Source organism: Lissotriton vulgaris, chromosome 5 (genome assembly GCF_964263255.1).
Source record: "Lissotriton vulgaris chromosome 5, aLisVul1.2, whole genome shotgun sequence".
NCBI classification, from domain to species: Eukaryota; Metazoa; Chordata; class Amphibia; order Caudata; family Salamandridae; genus Lissotriton; species Lissotriton vulgaris.
The window spans coordinates 185579653-185598372 of record NC_141693.1 but is presented as its reverse complement, the minus strand read 5'-3'; the positions used below and the strand labels follow the sequence as shown (position 1 = coordinate 185598372).

General features: G+C 45.5%; 1 protein-coding gene across 10 annotated transcripts in view; it reads left to right on the top strand.

Annotated features, from left to right (window-relative positions):
• EHMT1 (euchromatic histone lysine methyltransferase 1) overlaps positions 1-18720 on the top strand; it is an 834115-nt gene that overhangs the window by 650873 nt on the left and 164522 nt on the right. For all 10 annotated transcript variants that reach the window (XM_086921124.1, XM_086921127.1, XM_086921128.1 and 7 more), the window contains one exon: positions 8946-9090. In XM_086921124.1, coding sequence (XP_086777250.1) covers positions 8946-9090 — 145 coding nt within the window. The remainder of the gene's footprint in view (positions 1-8945; positions 9091-18720) is intronic.

Here is an 18720-nt window from a genome sequence, read left to right as displayed (position 1 = left end):
TGTGTCCCTTGACCACACATGGAGTTCTAGATTTGCTTCGGTGCAGACTTGCTGGAGGAGCATTTGTACCTTATTGTGCTATCAGATTCCAGGCAGACTCTACCATTACCTTGACAGAGGCAAACTCATCTACCCCACCCGCCCCCCACCCACCACCAAAGTGCAGCCAACATGAAATCCTTCAGGTTCTGAAACCTTACAGAATCCACAAGGTAGGGCACAAGCCTTAAAAAATCTTTTTTACATTGACTTGGACTACGACAATCTTCATGAGGGAGATGATTACGTCCCCCAATATGATAGGAAAACTGGTATGAAGAACTCTAATACTCCAGTGGTGTGGATACTGCTCCAGATACCTCGCTCATGTCTCCTCCTGGTCCTGCTACTGAGTAAACCGCCTTAGTCATGTGAAGGGCGGCAGAAGTATTATACCTACAACTTCATCTATGGAGGTGAAGATTAATGTTCTGACCAAGGTACTCCAGCATGCTCAGGCCCCTATACAACCTCTATTGCCATTTTTTAAGTCCCATAGGTATATCCTTTTTTGGCACTTGGGTGAAACTCTCTGGGCAGGTCACTCAACATCAGGTGACCCAGCATTTCTTACTCAAAATCCTGTGCCAGAGAATATGGTGGTATAGGATTCCACAGCAAAGTTAATCCCAACGCCTTCCCTTTCACTCAACCTAATCGTGAGTCATAGAGAATAGAAATATTTGACAAGTGTATTTTTCAGCTGAGCCTTGCTCTGTGCTCAGTAAACTCCAGCTGTTTTCTGGGCAGCTAGTTCCTCGGCCTACAAGACTGTGTCCCAAGTTGTATCTGCAGTTCTGGATGACCTGCGAGTGTCCCTAATGCAAGCTATCCAGGATGGCCGCAACACAGAAAATTTAATGATCTGCTATGGCTTGGGCTTGACTTGACTGCCTATGTCAGGCTATGGGTACACGTGAGGCCCTTTTGGTGTCATGCCTGGATGAATTCTATAGGGTTTTCTGGGTATGTCCAAGCATCTATAATGGACATGCCATTTGATGGCTCTTGCCTCTTTGGCGATAAAGTGGATTTGGCCCCAGAATGGTTTAAATTAAGCAGGCCCACAGCTTGTTTCTTCGTCTTTATTCTCAGACCGTTCCACCATTTATCCCTCCCTGTGGCATTGGTTGGTGTTTTAATTTTGACCACCGCCAGACCCCTCCACCAGCTCTACATTCATTTCAGCCCTTTTATAGCCATGTCCGTGATTCACAAGGACAACACCCAGGGCAGCAGAGACACTTTGCACCTCAGTCCCTCACTCCTACTTCAGCCGCAAAACTGCTTTGCAGTGTCCCTGATGGCAGACAGCCACCCTGTCAGAGACGGGATTCATAGTTTCTTTCAGGCGACTGGGTCCTACAAATTGTATCAACTATTTATTCCCATTTCTGTCCACCCGGCTGCACCTTCCACCACCATCAATGTGGCAGTCACACAACCATTTGTCCATCATGCAGCAGGATGTACAGCCACTTTTGGTCAAAGGAGTGTTCTGGCCTCAGAGGTGGGAACTAGGCGTTATTCCCACTACTTCCTTGTGCCGAAGAAGGACTGAACCTTTTGTCCTGTTTTAGGTCTCCAGTCTCTCAGCGTATTTCAGTGGAAGGGCAAGCTCAAGATAGGCACTGTAGCTCAGGGTCTGCCTGGCCTAGACCCGAGGACTGAATGGTGGCTTTGACCTGCAGGATGCTTATTAACAAATCCTCGTTGTGCAGGCTCACAGGTGCTACCTGCGCTTCACAGTAGGCCAGTAGTATTTTCAGTTTACTTCCTTTTGGCTTCACAAGTGCCCCTAGGTGTTAACGATAATGATGTTTGTGGTCACAGTACACCTTCAGAGGCTGGAGTTTCACCACCCCTCTAACTGATAATGGTGTCTGCTTGGCAATTTCCTTTTTTTTTTCTGGCATGACAGTGTGTCTGTCTCCAGGTCATGTTTGACCAACAGAAGAAGAGCTGATAGAAGCACTGTGGAAAGAGGTGCTTTAGCTCCACCCGCATTTTTGATTCTCAAAAATACAACATTTGCGTAGGCAGAGGTTTTGTGCTCCCACTGAAAAGGAGTGCTTAATATGCACTTTTTGCCTCGTCAATAAGTGGATGCTCGGTACAGCAGAATTTATTCGGTTATGGCAATAAGGCAATGGACAAGGCTCTAGGCCTAACATTTATTTAGAAAATCATGTATAAAAGGCAATAGGTATTAAACGGTGGATTGTTATTGCTTTGTGTTAAAGCCTCTGGAGAATTATGTTGTTACTTGGAATCACACAGATTTCTTTAGAAGGCAAAGATAGGATTGTTGTGTTGCTTACCACACTTGATAAAACCTGTGGTTAAAAGATTGCCACAGTGATAAACCTTGCCAGACCCATTTAGGAGTGCCCAAGAGGTTTAGCTAGCTGCGTTTGTCTCATATATTCAAACCATTGATTAAAAAAATACATCTAAATATATAACTACATATTAACACATATATAGAGGGGCTTTGAGAGCCTCTCTTACTCCGCTTCTACCCATAATATCTTACAGCATGGGAACATGGGTCAGTCTGCTTCAGCCATTGGCTATATTAACTTTGGAATGAGAGCATTTTGCCAGCTCATAAGCACATACATTGCCAGGGCTTCCTGCTTGACGCTCATTTCATCTACTGTGTGCTACATCCCGCAATGCTAATGCTTCTGAAGTGGGTGGTCATCTTGGAATGGTATTGTCCAAAGTGCATCATTGTTTTACTGTTCCAAAATTGCCAACATCTTTGCTTTGAAACGTGGTGGCCAGGAAAGGAACTTTAAATTAATAGTAAACTATGTAAATACCACTGCATGGCCTCCTCGCTATGCAAAGTTATGTTAGTGTGCTTTAAAACTACACATAACCTATCACCTGTGGGGGTATCCTGTCTCCAAGCAGGTGTGTGTGCTAACCCTGCCTCTGATAGGCTAGTTAATTGGAAAGTCAGGTCTACAGCTTCTTGTGGAATTCAAGAAGAGGAGCGGACTCTGATGTGGATTGGAAGGCTGTTCCATGCTTTAGGAGCGCTGTAAGAGAACGCTTGTCTTCCTGATCTGGCTTTTTGTACGAGTGGGATGTGGGTAAGTAGCAGTCCTGCAGAGCGGAGGTGCCTGAGTGGTTGGTGGAAGGAGATAATTCTGTTCAGGTAGGATGGACTCAAGTTGTGTAGTGCCTTATTGGAGATCCTTGAGGTGTGGTGTAATATGATTCCATGTAGGAGGTTGGTAATAAATCTGGCAGCCGGGTCCTGGGTAGTTTATAGTGTTCTAGTGAGTTGTTTGGTGATCCCAACCTAGAGGGTGTTCCTGTAGTCCAACTTGCTGGTGACTAGGGTGTGAGTGACAGTTTTTACTAGTGTTGCTTGGATCCATTTAAAGATCTTCCTCTGCATCTTCTGGGTGGAGAAATAGGATGCAGTGGACCGTGTTGAGTTGCGCAATCATATCCAGTTTGCTGTATGATTTTCCTTGCATGGGTCCAAGTTCAGCCAGCCACCAGTTGGAATTCCATGTTGAGGTGTTCTTGCATAAGGTCCCAACGTCTATCTTGTCACTGTTGAGCTTGAGACAGTTGGCCTTAAACCAGTTAGTAACTGCGGTCATGAAATTCAGTGAACTTGTTTATTGTGTTGGGGATATTGTCCGAGAGGAAAAGTATGAGCTGCACGTCGTAGGTATTGTAGGTTGGTATTGTTTGCACAAATTATGTTGGCCAGAGGTGTCATTTATATGTTAAAGAGGGTGGGGCTCCGCGATGAACCTTGAGGCACTTGGTAGATGAGTTTGCGGGCTTCCGACGAGCAAGGTTCCATTCTGACAGCTTTTGTTCTGCTAGAGGGAGATCTAGCAGAAAGCAGTTCCTTGGATGCCAATCTCGTGCAGGGGCCTGATGAGGAGTGGGTGTGAGACCATGTCAAATTATGCAGAGGTGCATAAGAATGAAGCCTGCCATGTCTCCTCTGTCACTAATCATGTGGATGCCGTCTGTTGTGGCACTGAGTGTGGGTTCTGTACTGTGGTTGGGCCTGAATCTTGGTTGTGTGGTGTTCAGGAGCCAGTAGTTGCTGAGGTGTCAGTAAATTCGTTTCTGTAAGACCTTTTCTAGGTATGAAATGTTGCTTAAGGCAGCAGGAGTCACAGTGAAATCTTTGATTGCGAAGATATCCTTGCTGCTGTTACTGTCGGTGTGGATGCGATCTGCAAGAGCCTTGTGCTTGTGCTGTATCTGGTGGTGGCAGCGTCTTAGGGCTGTTTGGAAGATGTCTTTATCTATGTTGTCTTGACTTGTTCTCCTTTTGCCCTCCAGTTGCTTGCAGCTGCGTGTTATCATTCTGAGTTCCTTTGTTTACCAACTGACCAGTGGTCGGGCTCTTTGGTTCTTGGTTTGCACTTTAGAGGGGAGCCATGGTGTTGGCAGAAGCAATGGTGTCAGCGCATGCAGTGATCGAGCTATTGAGGTTTTCAATGAGTTTCAACAAGTTTCTGGTGTTCTCAAGCCAGTGCATGTAGAGGGCAGAAGCCCGCTCCTGTCCTGTGATGCTCTTCCAGCTGCAGCAAGCGGTTCTAGTTGTGGTAGTTCTGTGGTGGTGCAGGATGTGTATGCTGAAAAGGGTATGGTCTGTCCAGGTCAGGGTTGCTGGCTTTTCTCCTGTGCTGTTGCTGCTTGAGGAGATCTTTTGGACCAATAGGTGTCCGGTGGGGTGGGTGGGTTCGATAATGTGCTCGGCGAGGCCATGGTTTCCTAAAAAAAAACGTAGAGTTTTGATCAGTACGTTCTTCTAGGTGATAGTTAAGGTCATTGAGGAGGTTGAATGTGCAGGCATTGATGATAAGGGGTTGACGAAGTCTGTTATGTGACTGCTAAATAGGTGAGTGGTCCTGCTGGTGTGTTTACAAGGGTTCTGCCCAGGGAGAGGTTGGCAGTTATATGTATCTTGAACATGAGGTGTCTGTTAGACTGCTTACAAAAATACTTTTTAAGAAGGTTGCTAAATACAATCCAGTCCTGAATTGAGGAAGAGAGCATACTATCATCATGTCAAGCTGGGTTTCTTGAGAGAACTTCAACCATTGACCAGTTTTTTCGGTTCTTGGCAGTATATTGGATAATAGTTGCGATCGGCAAGGGCAACATGTATGTTGCCTTTCTCGATCTCAAGTCCGCTTTTGATCTGTCCCCCCATAACAAGTTCGGGCAGGTGCTCGGTAATCTGGGCATGCCTATATCTGACACTGTTAATTTGCCTACGTAAGGCTAATTATGTTAGGATCAGTTGGGGAATACAAAATCAACTTACCAAGTGTATCCGGGTAGTCCCTGGTGTGCGACAGGGCTGTGTTCTTGCCCCAACACTGTTTTCTTCATATATATATATATATATATATATATATATCATAGTTAAGTTCCTTGTAGAAATTCCACCTGACGCGCAACTCTTCCTAGTATTAACATTCTGATTTTATTCCTGGCAGCCGATGCCTGTTGATTGCTGATAAATATACATCTTTAATGAGCATAGATCCTACAAGGGCAGGCCTGCCCTTAGAGGCTTGACACATGAAAATTGACTCCTTTGACTATCGGGGGGTTCGGTTATGATCGTAAAATGATTTGGAAGTACCATCTTGAGAAAAAGACTATCAAACATAAACAAATTGTAGGTGTGATCTTGAGGGAACATCAGTCTTCGTACACCAAACCTGTTTTCCGAGTCCTGGTTAGAGACTAAAGCTGTGTGCTCTGCCTTATGCGGTGCAGACCTATGGAGGTTTTAAAATTCTTTAGATCTTGGGAGGAGCGAGAACAAGTTCTGGAAGAGTATTGTCAATCTCCCATCAAGTACGCCAACACTCCCCCTGCTCCTTGACATGGGTAGGAAACCCATTGAAAGCAAACAAAGGCTGTGTCCATTCCTGTACTGGAGAAGGGTGTAGACTACACCAGAACTTGCACAATATGCCTTAGGCCTACAGGATGTTATTAATTCCGATACCTACGGGAAAGTGACATGATTTACTACCCTCAAACACATCTTGCTTTCCTTGGGTTGGTCGGATTTGCGGCTATCGCCATCATCAGCTCTGATCCCTATCATAACGGAAATGAAGAGGCACTATGGACCGTGGACTTTTTAGAAATTAATACATGAAACTGCAACCTTGATGGGAGTTTTTAGATTTCAAATGCATTAGTGCCCTAGAAATCTTTTGGGACAGTATTGTGGTCCCCTTAGAGAGAACATTGTGTTTCCAATTTAGAACCAGCACTCTACCCTTTTATGCTTATTCAAGCAGATGGAGGGACAACGATATACTGCTATGTCCATCCTGTAAAAAAATGAATGAGACTGTGCCCCATGTACGATTTGCATCCCACACGTATGATAGACCTAGAAATGTATGGATTAAACCACTGCCGACCGATGGGAACATGAAGTTTCTTGATTGTCCTTAGAATTTAAAGAAGCACTACTTGTCCTTTGTTTGTATCCTCTATAGCAAAATTTCTGAAGCGTATGTGGGCCATCTGACTTGCCATCCTGTTCTAACTGTATATATTTGCTTGCCCACTAAGCTTGTAGATTGTCCTCATTTAATTTTGTTCAAAGTTTTGTTTTATATTATATTGTGCATATGTTCTAACTGCATATATTTATCTGTTTACTGTGCTTGAAGATTTTTCTTATCTAACTTTGTGTCAAAGTCTCTTATTTTATTGTACATATGTTTTATTGCTTTTTTTCCCTGTTTAAGGAATTTATTTGGGGATATATTGTACTTACGTATTTTTTATTGGTACTTTATGGTATTTTATTCCGAAATAAAGTTATTTGAACTGAACATAAGGTGTTCCATGTAGCTGGTGGGGGTGTCCGATGAGGTAGTGCAGCTACTGAGTATCTTTGAATATGTTGGAAATTCCACCTCTGGGTTTGTGCTAAGGGTCTTACCTGGCAATTTTGTTGCCAGCATGTATGGCTTTAGCAATGTCCAGTGCAGAGATTGTTTCCCTGAAGAAGAGCAGGTTTGGAGCATGATTGTGCAGTAGGTCCCTTATCTCCATGGTGTATTTGGTGAGCGAGCGGGTGTTAAAGAGCTTGCATGTCGTGATGTGTGGGTGGTGTTCGGTCTGTCTGAGCGGGTGGCTGGTGTGTGTGTGTGTGTGTGTGTGTGTGTGAGTGAGTGCGAGCGAGCAAATGGGGTAAAGGTTGCTGGTTGTCAGGAGTGGTGCAAATTGTATTCTTTTTAATTGCAGTTCTAAGCGTGCCTCTTTTTTAAGCATGTATTATTTCTAATTTTAATAGTTTGCTTTATTTTGCATACTCTTGTTGCATGTGTATCTTATTGAAAGTGCAATGATAAGTAATAAAGTGAGTGTAATGAGCTATTGAGTGCCTAAATGAAACATGTCTGGTGGTGGCATCTGGTGTGCAGACGCTCAGCCTGGACACTAGTGATAGGTCGTTTTTCAGGGGGCATCTCGAAGATGCCTTCAGTGTGCATTTTTCATTAAATCGTTATACTGGCAACAGTGTGTGTTTTATGTGCTGAGAAATTTGATACCAAACTTCCCAGTTTTCAGTAAAGCAATTATAGTGCTGGGGAGTTCGTAATGACAAACTCCCAGCACCATATACTCTTAATGGCATTACTGCACTTACAATGTCTAAGAATTGGCTAAGGCACTCTAGGGGTATAGGGCTCTTGCACCTGTACCCTCACCAATGGTATAGTGCACCCAGCTAAAGGAGTGGCTGATCTATGCCAAGGCAGTGGGTTGTAGGCACGGCACACGGGGATGTGTGCCATGTTGACTCTTCACTTTGTTCTGTAGCAAAACACGTAGCCTGCAAAGACAGTGTGTGAGTCTAAAGGTACAGGGCCTCTTAGGGTGGCACTGTAAGTGCTGCAACCCTTGAAGGCTTTCCCTGGTCACAGTGCACTGGGTACCTGTGGTGCCATTTACCAGGGGGTGACATGTGGCCAGAGAGTGCCAATTGATTACACAAGGTACAGTTTTGGGGAAAGAACACAGGCCCTGGAAACCTGATTGGCAGAGACCCAGGGCACATCAACTCAAAGTGCATCAGTAGTCTTGCAAAAAGTGGTGGGATGTTACTGCAACAGAAACCCAGCTTCCTACATGATGGCACTGGTAGTTCTTTCAATCACCCAATGAGTTGCGAGAAGAGCTGGAGAGAGTTATATTCATGTTGCTCCTTGCCATGGTAACTCGTTTTGCATGAGCAAGGAAAGTGTATGATGTCCTAGTTAAAGTCAGAGAAAGCCCCCAACGATGTATCTTCCTTTTTTGGTTAGCCCAACTATTTCTAAATAGTATCGCATTCTTGGCTACATGAAGTTATCGATCGTGAATTGTTAAGTAATACAGCTGAAAGTCAATTGAAATATGCTGTCAGATTGCTTCAAAAGCATGATGTGTCTTTATTTGAGCGGAAAGTTGCTTGTTTTCAGTATCTTTGACTGCTCATTGTGCATGTAGATATTGAGTGCAGCTTGTAATAGTGTTTAATTTTAGCACTGTAAATGTAGATACTTTTAAAAATTTTATTTAAACATAGCCTCTTAATTGTGTTAGAGATAGCACCTGATGTAATGTTTCCGAATAATACAATTATTTTTCTATGCACACCATATGCAGTGAGATGTATTGACACTGTGATGTAGGTGCCTGTTTAGACGCAGTACCATGTTTTTCCACATTGTTTGTATCCTTGGGTGTTCGTTATATTTGAGAGAAACTAGAATTTTGTTTAAATGAGGTCTGGCGAAACATGCACCTAGAATGCACTTGCTTTGTGAGCACCAATGCTGATATAAATACTAAGACTGAAGTAGCAATTCTCTTGTTACGTGTTACAGAGACATTGGTCGAGGTTATGAAAGAATACCAATCCCATGCATCAATGGTGTGGATGAGGAGCCGAACCCTACTGACTATAAATATGTGTCGCACAACTGTGTAACTTCACCAATGAATGTGGATCGAAATATTACACACTTGCAGGTAAGGAGGCGACCTCCTCTTTCTACCCTGTGTGGAGAACCCTTGTCCTGCACTATAATGACCCACCTCCTCTAAATATTGAAGTGATGTCATTTTCCATAAATTGGCTTCTTTTCATGCCCACCTATGCAGCAAGTCTCATGAGAGGGCAACAAGCATTAATGGATTTTAGTTTAGGTGATGAGCATTATTACATGAGGTCAGAAGTGGGTCTAGGATCTTTATTTGAAGTTAGAATCATTTGCATATGATATTTGTTACTTTCATCACAGTGACATGACAACAGCCTCTTAAATTATAAGTGTAATACTTTTTATTATGTTTGGCCTTCTGCTTTGTTTGCAGATCAGTAGTATGATGGGCTGAGAAATGGAGCAGTACTAAGATTGTAATGCCATAAGTGTTTCACAAGGACAGTATATAAAATGAAACAGAACTAAAAACTAGTAGCTATTTTTGGATTGCTCTGCACAGCTTGGCACATAAATATATATTGATATTTGAAAGTATTGGTCTCCCAGCACCTCCTAACTATTACTGTCAAAAAGGCCATCTGTTCCATTAGAAGACGAGCATTGGAAATGCCAAACTATCTGACTTTAATAACGCCCTCCTGGAGAACCTGAACAACGTAGGCCTCGTCCAACTGGTCACCGGACCCACACACAAGTCCCGACACACACTCAACCAATTTTACTGCCAGCGACAGAATCAAATTCAGCTACACCACAGAACTTACCTGGACTAACAATATCGGTGTACACTTCACCATCTCCGATGCCCAGCCCACCATCACTGAGTGCCACAACTCCTCCCATCGTACTTGGAACAAAGTCACTGACTGCAATCCAGTGGGCACAGTCCCTCACCACCACCCAGTCCCAAACCTTGACCAGGCCGTCCAGAACTTCTTTGCTTGGATCACCCACCCCTCACAAGAATTCTACGACTCCCTCTCTGACTACTTCCACAGCAAGATTGCAGCCATCTACAACAACTTCGACCCACCACCCTCCACCAACCATCAAACACCTGCCAAATGATCAAACTCGCCTGCATCCTCAACGCCTCCATCAGCACAGAAACCTCGGACAGATGGAAACATACAGAAGTCTGACTCCTGCTCAAGAAACCCTCAGCTGACCCCAGCGATCTCAAGAATTATTGAACAATCTCCCTGTTCCCCTACCCAGCCAAACTCCCTGAAAAAGCAATCAACCAACAAATTCTTGGAATATAATCACCTACTGGATGCCACACAATCAGGATTCTGAGCCAACCACAGCACTGAGACTATGCTGATTGGTGCCACAGGTAACATCAGAATCCTCCTCCACCGCGGAGAAGCAATGGCCCTGATCCTCCTCGACCTCTGCAGTGTTTGACACATTCTCCCACAACACCCTCATCAACAGACTCCACAACATCAGCATACAGCAAGACGCCCTTAAGTGGATTTCCTCTTTCCTCTCAAGATGCAGAGAGTATCCGACTGCCACCCTTTACCTCCACAGCCATAAGGATCATCACTCAGACCCACCCTATTTAGCACCTACATGACCCTGGTCTCAGACATAGTCAGATCCCATGACCTCAACATAATCTCCTGCGCAGACGACACTCAACTTAGCCCACCTATCCCAAAACCTACTTCTCCAGCGCCATGACCAACCTTTTCTACTGGATGATAAACAGCTGCCTCAGATTGAACTCCGACAAGACCGAACTACTGATCTTCATTAACATCTCAGCCTGGGACCACAGCTGGTGGCTTCCTCCACAGACCATGAAAGGACAAGTCAACGCGGTCGCCTCCTCCTGCTTCCACACCCGCCGCTTGCTCTGCAGAATCTTCAGATAGATCCGCATAAACACCAGGAAGACTGTCACTCAAGCCCTCATCCCTAGCCGTCTTGACTACGGCAAAACTCTCTATTTTTGCATCTCCCCCCAGCTCCTCAGACGACTCCAGACTATACGGAACAAACAGCCATACTCATCCTGGATCTTCCCTAACTGTCACATATCATCCCCAACTCAGAAACCTCCACTTGCTCCCCAGGCCAGTTCAAGCTCCTCACACATGCCTACAAAGCCCTCCACAATTAAGGTCCATCATACATCAACCATTGACTGAAGTTTTAACCCTCCAGACTGTGGGGTTCCTCCTCACATGCCCTCGCCCACTTCCACCTCATCCATCTCAGCTGCAGTGGGCGCAGCTTCATTTCCTACATCACCACCAAGACACCAAGACCTGGAACGACCTGCCCTTTACCTTAAGAACTGCACCCTCCCTTGCAGACTTAACAAAGAAACTCGAGACCTGGCTTTTTGGCAGAGACAAGGCATCCTCAGCACCCAGATACCCCTAGGGGTGACAGTGCTGTGCTTTGCAAATGATGAATGATTGATTGAATGAGCTGCACTCTCATAGGCGAACATTAAGCTGGTAATTCACACAATACACCTGTTGCTCTGTACTCACACAGGCACTTATCTCACCTTACACTCCCAGCCTGTTTCCTTGCAGTCGCACAAGCACATCATCTCACCCTGCAGTTACAAAGGCCCATCATCTCACACTGCACAACACCTATCACGTTGCCTTTACAGGTGCAAAACTCTTATCCTGTATTCATGCAAGCAGGCTAGATCACTTTTCCTGTACTCACAAATACAAGCCAGTTACCTTGCCATCAAACGGACCCACATCGCAGCTTGGCCTCAAACGTACACATCTCTCAACCTGCCCTCACACAGGCAAACTTCTAGCCCTGCCCATATACAGGCACTACTTCCCATTTGCACTGACCCTGGCATTGCACTCCCTATGCTCCCATATGGGCACACCTTTTTAGGTCGAGCAGACCTACCCTCAATGCGTGAGCATTGAAGGTGTCTGCTTCAGACCTATTGTGGCCCGTATTTAGGAATGCGGACAGCTACCAGACGCGCGCTTTGACGAGGTCAGATTTCACCTCGGGAGCGAGTGTCTGGTAGCTGCGCATGCGCGGTGCAAAGCCCTTGCTCACACACAGACACAGGCATCCCCCACCCCTCTGCATGCAAGCACGCACGCACGCACACACAGGCGCGCGCATGCACACGCAGGCATACAGCACCCATACAGGCACACATACAGGCACACTATCCCCTACCTCGCATTCTCTCTCAATCACACACAGTCACGCATGCGCACACACGTTCCCTCGCGCACACACGCGCGCACACACCCCCAACCCACCCCCCAGCGCCCCCCTCCGCAGGTATACACATAGGCACACACGCACTTCAATTCTGCCCTGGGCCCCACTCACCAACTGCACTCTTCCGGCGGGGCTCCTCACGGCGCGTCTCCTCATCTAAATCGGGGCTCCCTCAGGTCAGAGGAGCCCCGCAACAGGCGCCACACTCCTCCTTCTCCCCGGCCCCCTCCTGGGGACCCGGGCTACACCGGACGGCAGGGCGCTCCATGCGCCGGCAGCTCGCGGACCTCGGGAGGCGGGACTTCCGGTCGGCCGCGAGCGGATTGGCCGGCCGGCCAAGAGCTTCCGGGTCGCCGCGGGCAGCGCAGCGGCACTCTCGTTCCTAGTAGTATTGGTAGTTGCCACTGTTGTTTCTGTATGTAATTGGGTGGATGTCAGACCTCTATCTGCTGACGGAAATGCCCCCCCCCAATATAATCAACCCAATAAATAATAAATAAATGCACATGGGTAGATTTTCGCACGCCGCAGAAGGTGTTTTGTATCTTTTTATACCCATAACTAGGCTTTCGCTGGTTGGACTTCTTTCTAGATAGTATAGTGCGTAAGAAGTTTGTTTTACGTCTAATTCCTTGACATTTTCTGTCCCACTAAGTAGTCTATTTTTAAATGTAATTATTTCAATATGTTCACGTGCTTTTGATCGCAAAAGGGTAGTGTGCCTCGCTTTCGGAATTCGAGTAGAGAAGATTAATGCGTACTTGATCTCGTAACAGCATAGGAAAATACTGATATCTTGCCTGGGTATGACATGGCCGCCACACTGCGCAAGCTCGTTAGCGGGAGTTTACGGGCCATGACTCGTGAGAGTGGCACGTGCGTCAAGACACGACGAGCAGTGCGCGAGCGTTTTAGATTAAGGCCGGAAATTCTGTGAGTGCGGCATTTCCTCAGGCGATGCTTTTCTTCTTAAAAAATAGATTTATTCGAGCTTATGCCTATTATCTCTGTTGTTCCTTCGTTCCTCACTTGTGTTACTGTTTGTTGCCGGCAAAATATCTGCCTTTTTAGCACTTTAAATGATGTTATATGAAATTGTAGTTCCTGGTACCCCCGTCCATACAAGCGACGCAATGTAGTTCAATAGTCTATTGAGCTTTTTTCTTTCATGTTATTGTTGTTAACTATAACATGTTTAAACGAGGGACTTTTTTAATATTAATCGTGTGAGGTATTTAAAGGAGGGGGTGTTTACAGGTTTTGGTACGGAGACTTAGCTTTGAGCGGTGCTGAGGATGAATACTGTAGTTCGAGCGTTGTACTCTTTGGGTTTGAAATTATATGGAATATCTGGAACATTTTTGGGTTTAAATAAAGACATTTTGAAAAAAAAGTCAGACATTTGGGGTTTGAATGAGGGACGTTTTGGTCTTGAATGAGCGACACTGCATTATTAAAGTAGATGATGGGGTTGAAATGAAGGGCTTAAAGTTTGTAAATATAATTTATCTTTCAATGCTAGTACTTAAGCTACAGAAAATGTGTCATTAAAATTAATTTGCATTATGTTATGCTAGGTTCTGCTACTCTACTGTATGTAAACAATGTGTGTTTGTTCTAAACACACATTGAGAGCAAGCACACATTAGACTACTTCCGAAGCTCAGAAATAGAGTGGAAAGTTCTAGATCTTCAATCAATCAATAAATCAATCAACCAGGGGTTTTAAGCGTGCTACTCGCCCGTGAGAGTCTCAAGGCTCTAGGGGGTGGGGGTTCTGCAGCTCTGTTTAGTTGAAAAGCCAGGTCTTGAGGGCCTTCCTGAGTCTGATGCCTGCCGCCTGCCGGGAGCTCTTTCCAGGTTATGGCCGCAATGTGAGAAGGATCTTTCACCTGCTCTGGCTCTGCGGATGCGAGGGATTTTGGCCAGTTCGAGGTTAGAAGATCGGAGGTTCCTTTTGGGTATTTATTTATTTTTATTTTACAGGTTTTACATAGCATTGGCTAGACCCGGAGGTATCCGAGCGCTTCACAGGTGCCTAAACAAGATTCCAAGAGATTGATCAAAAACACAGAATATGCAATACAATAAAAACAGACGTTCCATTGTGGTCTGATAAGCATGGTCACTACAAAAGCATATAAATTTGCATATAAAGTGGCTGGTGAGGGGAACATGCTTCAGGGCTGAGCTGTAGGTGAGGTAGAAATTTGTCAAAGGATAGGCGAGGGTAACAACAGATTGGGGGGATTGTTAAAAAAAACAGCTTAAACGATAGGATAACAACAAACGTTTCATTGAGGTCTAGTAGACATATACATAACAAAAGCAGGTACGTATACACAGGGCCGGCGCTAGGCATGGGGAGCGTGGGCAGCTGCCCAGGGCCTCGCACTCAGCCCACCAGCATGAGGCCCGAACCAATCGTGTACCCTCCCCCTCACACCCTTGCACCCCTCACCCACACTCTCACCCTCACACCCCTCACCCTCACCCCCACACACCCTCACCTTCACACATCCTCACCCTCACACACCCTCACCCTCACACACCCTCACTCACCCTCACCCCCCCTCACCCCCCCTCACCCACCCTCACCCCCTCTCCCTCACACACCCTCACCCCCTCTCACCCTCACACCCCTCTAACCCTCACACCCCCCTCACCCCCCTCACCCTCACACAACCTCACCCTCACCCCCTCACCCCCCCACCCTCACACGCCCTCACCCTCACACCCCCTCACTCACCCTCACACTCGCACCCCCTCACACACCCTCACCCCCTCTCACCCTCACTCAACCTCACACCCCCTCACCCTCTCACCCCCTCACCCCCACACCCTCACACCCCCTCACCCTCACACACACCCTCACCCCCCCTCACCCTCACACACACCCTCACCCCCTCTCACCTTCACACCGCCTCACTCCCCCTCACCCTCACACTCCCTCACCCTCACAAAATCACTATGTGCTACCACAGCATCACTGAATGCCACAGCATCACTCGTTTGCCATCACAACATCACTCAGCCCCACCACATCATCAATCTCTGCGACCATTCAACAACACCTGGTTCAAATATGCTCTCTCAATGTTTGAAGCTTTATTACAAATGTAACAAAAACATGCTAATATTTCACTTCTGTTCTTGGAATTTCGTCACAATAAAATACACTGAACATAATCTTCACAAAAGTTATTTACAAAACTTTAAGCTATTGCCATTATAATTACAATAACTTTTATTTAATTATTAACTATTAAAAAAAAATTAAAAGCCATTGTTATTTGTAATATCAATACATGTAAGTCACGTAAAAACACATATTGCATTACAAATGCTATAGGTGTCACATTTGCAAAAGTTAGAACTATTGGCATTGTAAATGACAAAGCTATTAATTTAGTTATTTTCAAAAACAAAATATAAATAAAAAAATTGTCATTTACAATGCCAATAGCTCAAACTTTCCTAATGCGAGACCTATTGCATTGCAAATGCTTGTTCTGTTTACTGTCACTTAAAATGGTAAACCCCCAACCAAGGGTTGAGATCAGTACTCGTTTTGTTTGCTGAAGAGGTTGAAACAGCATGCCAACTTTTCAGTTCTCCTTTTTCTTTTCTTTTTTCGTTCAGTGTAAGGAGTGATAAATTGACGGTACCAGAATCACACTACATACTGGTTCAAGAGGAGGTATTGGATTCAACCACAAAACCACTCCTTCCCCATGCTCCTTTTTTTGCCCCAGCTTTAATTCAGGGAAACAATAAAAGATTAGATTGGGGTCCAAGAGTGTTGCTTCAAAGTGCCTTTTAAAAAACAAATTTGTTATTCTTTTTATTTAAAAATTGTTAAACTTACTGCGTTTATGAGAAATGAACGCAGATTATCACATGTCAAACGTAGCATTTAAGATCTACATTGTCAAAGTTTGAATATATAGTCATGATGATACTTAAACGGCCTGTTGAAGTTCATGGAACTGTTAGCTCAACAGACTTTTTTCCTCAAAGCCCCCCCACGCTGCCACTTTGCACCCCTCCATCTGTAACCCTTAAAGTCACTCAAGACCCCCCATATATTCTCCCATTTCTTGGGACAGCCCCTGCTCTGGTAGACTACCCGTTCTGCCCTCTGGCACCAATCAAGGTCCGACTCCCAATATTCAATTCTTGAGGGAGCAGCCATATACCGTGCCCGTGCTATGTTGCGCTTGGTTACCCCCCAGAAACCACTAGCCAGATCTTACGATACCAGTTCACCTTTCCTGATATCGTCAGGAGGAGCTATTTTGAATTGAGGGCTGTAACAGAAGTTCTTCATTTTTGTTGGTGAGTAGATATTCAGCTGAAGTTTTTAACCTACAACTCGCCTCTCGGGAAGTTAAAACTAATGTACATACAAAAGACTTGCAGCCTGCGCATTACTAACGTTTGATGAAGCCCTAACAGAATCATTAATAGGCTCATCCTCTAAGGCCTGATCTTATCCATTGGTGAACAGATAGGTTGCCAGGCGCCACAGGCTGGTGCCAGGTGACCATTAAAATTCAACTCCACATTGTAATGCGGAGTCTCTGGTGGTACATGCTTCCTCCAGCAATTTGAACCCCAGTTCTTCAGCCAACCACCCATCCCCTCGTACAGAAAATAAGAGGATCAAGGCATTCACAAACTAATGTTCCCTTTGGCCAAAATGGCCTTAAGGCCAGTCACTCCCAGCTGCCTACTTGGAGGTTAGACACATACCCTTAGGGACATTGTTGACATGATCCTCCCAGGGGTCCCTGGGGATGTTCGGTCCTCCTTGGCTCAAACCATTTAGGATTTGGCATAATATGTAATTCTTTCTCTTCTAGACACCATCCATTGCTCAAGAAGAACTGTTAGCACTAGTCTTATACTTCATCGCCATGCATGGATGAGGTCTAGGGGGCTTCTCTGGAGATGTCCAGGCAGCAATTGTGGATATGCTTTCAAAGGATCTCGCCTATTTAATGATAAGACTGATTCTTCCCTGGGATACACAAAGGAGGGCTGGGCTACAGTGCTTTATTTGGGCATTTCGACACCTGCCTCAAAAGTGTCCACCCTCTTGGGACTGTAAATGAGGTCTGACGTACAGGCACCACCAGGGCCCACCTCCCCTGCAACAGTCAACCCAGACATTTTGGGGTTGAGGATCAGAAATGCAATGGCAGGTTCCCAGAGCCACAGATCTTCTCTGTCCCTCTCCCCTGCAGCATCAGCATCCAAACTGCTTTGGTTTAGCCTTAGTGGCACACAACTACTCTGTGGGAGGCAGCATCAGGCATTTCTTCCTTGTGAAAAGCTGTTACATCTGATAGATATGTTCTTAGATCATTCAGTCAGGCTATTCCCTTCCATTTCTTTCAAACTCGCCTCATCTTCTGCCAACATCAGAGCTGCTTTCACAAGCGGTCCTCTCCATCTTGTTCTAAGAGGTGCATGCTCTACTGGCCTGATGGGCTATATATAGGGAACTGGATGCAAAAAGCTGGACTGGTTGTTACTCCTACTATTTCCTCATACCAACAAAAAGATGGAGCCTTCATCCTGTTTTAGATCTTCACCAATTAGGAAAAGACACATTTAAAATAATCCCTCTTGTCTATGTTCTGTCTACCTTGTATCCAGGCTTGATGGTAGTCCTGGACTTGCAGGACTTGTACTTTTATGTACCTGTCCTGCTGTCTCTCAGGCATTACTTACAGTTTAAGGTAGGCCAAGAGCACTTTCACCTTGCTTACTAGATTCCCATGGCTGTTCACAAAAATGATGGCAGTGGTTGCCGCACATCTTAAAGTTTGGAGATTCCACTTTCCCCAGCCCCCTACAACTGGTTGTTGAAGGTGCACTTGTCACAGTCAGTGATAGACCCCCTCCAGACAATGGTGAACCTCCTTACATCGTTGAGGTTCTCAAACAACTTGCTGGAGTGAAAACTGACTCCTTTAAAGTCTTTTATGTGTTGAAGTACAAGGCCTTCCCTCCAGCACGAGACCAGGAGATTTGAGCTATGGACCTAATGTTTTATCCGCTGTCCTGGGTCTTAGTAAGTGGTCCCTTTTGGGCTCATGTATCCTGCTCTTGGAGTATGCCAGGTGGCATATGCAGTCTCTTCAGTTGAATTTGAAGTCTTGGCGGGTCCAACACCAAGGAATTCTGTCTGAGAAGACTGCAACAGATGCGCAATGGCGACCCCGCAGTTGGTCAGAGGCAAGCCCCTCTCCTACCCCGTCTAGAGCTGACAGTGGTGATGAGTGCGTTATTACTGGGTTGTGTAGGTCATTTGGGAGAGATGGAGAGCAAAGGACTCTGGTTTCTCGCACAGTCCTGCTAACACATAAACCTATTGGAACTGCAGGTCATTTGCTTGATGTTGGAAGCAGTC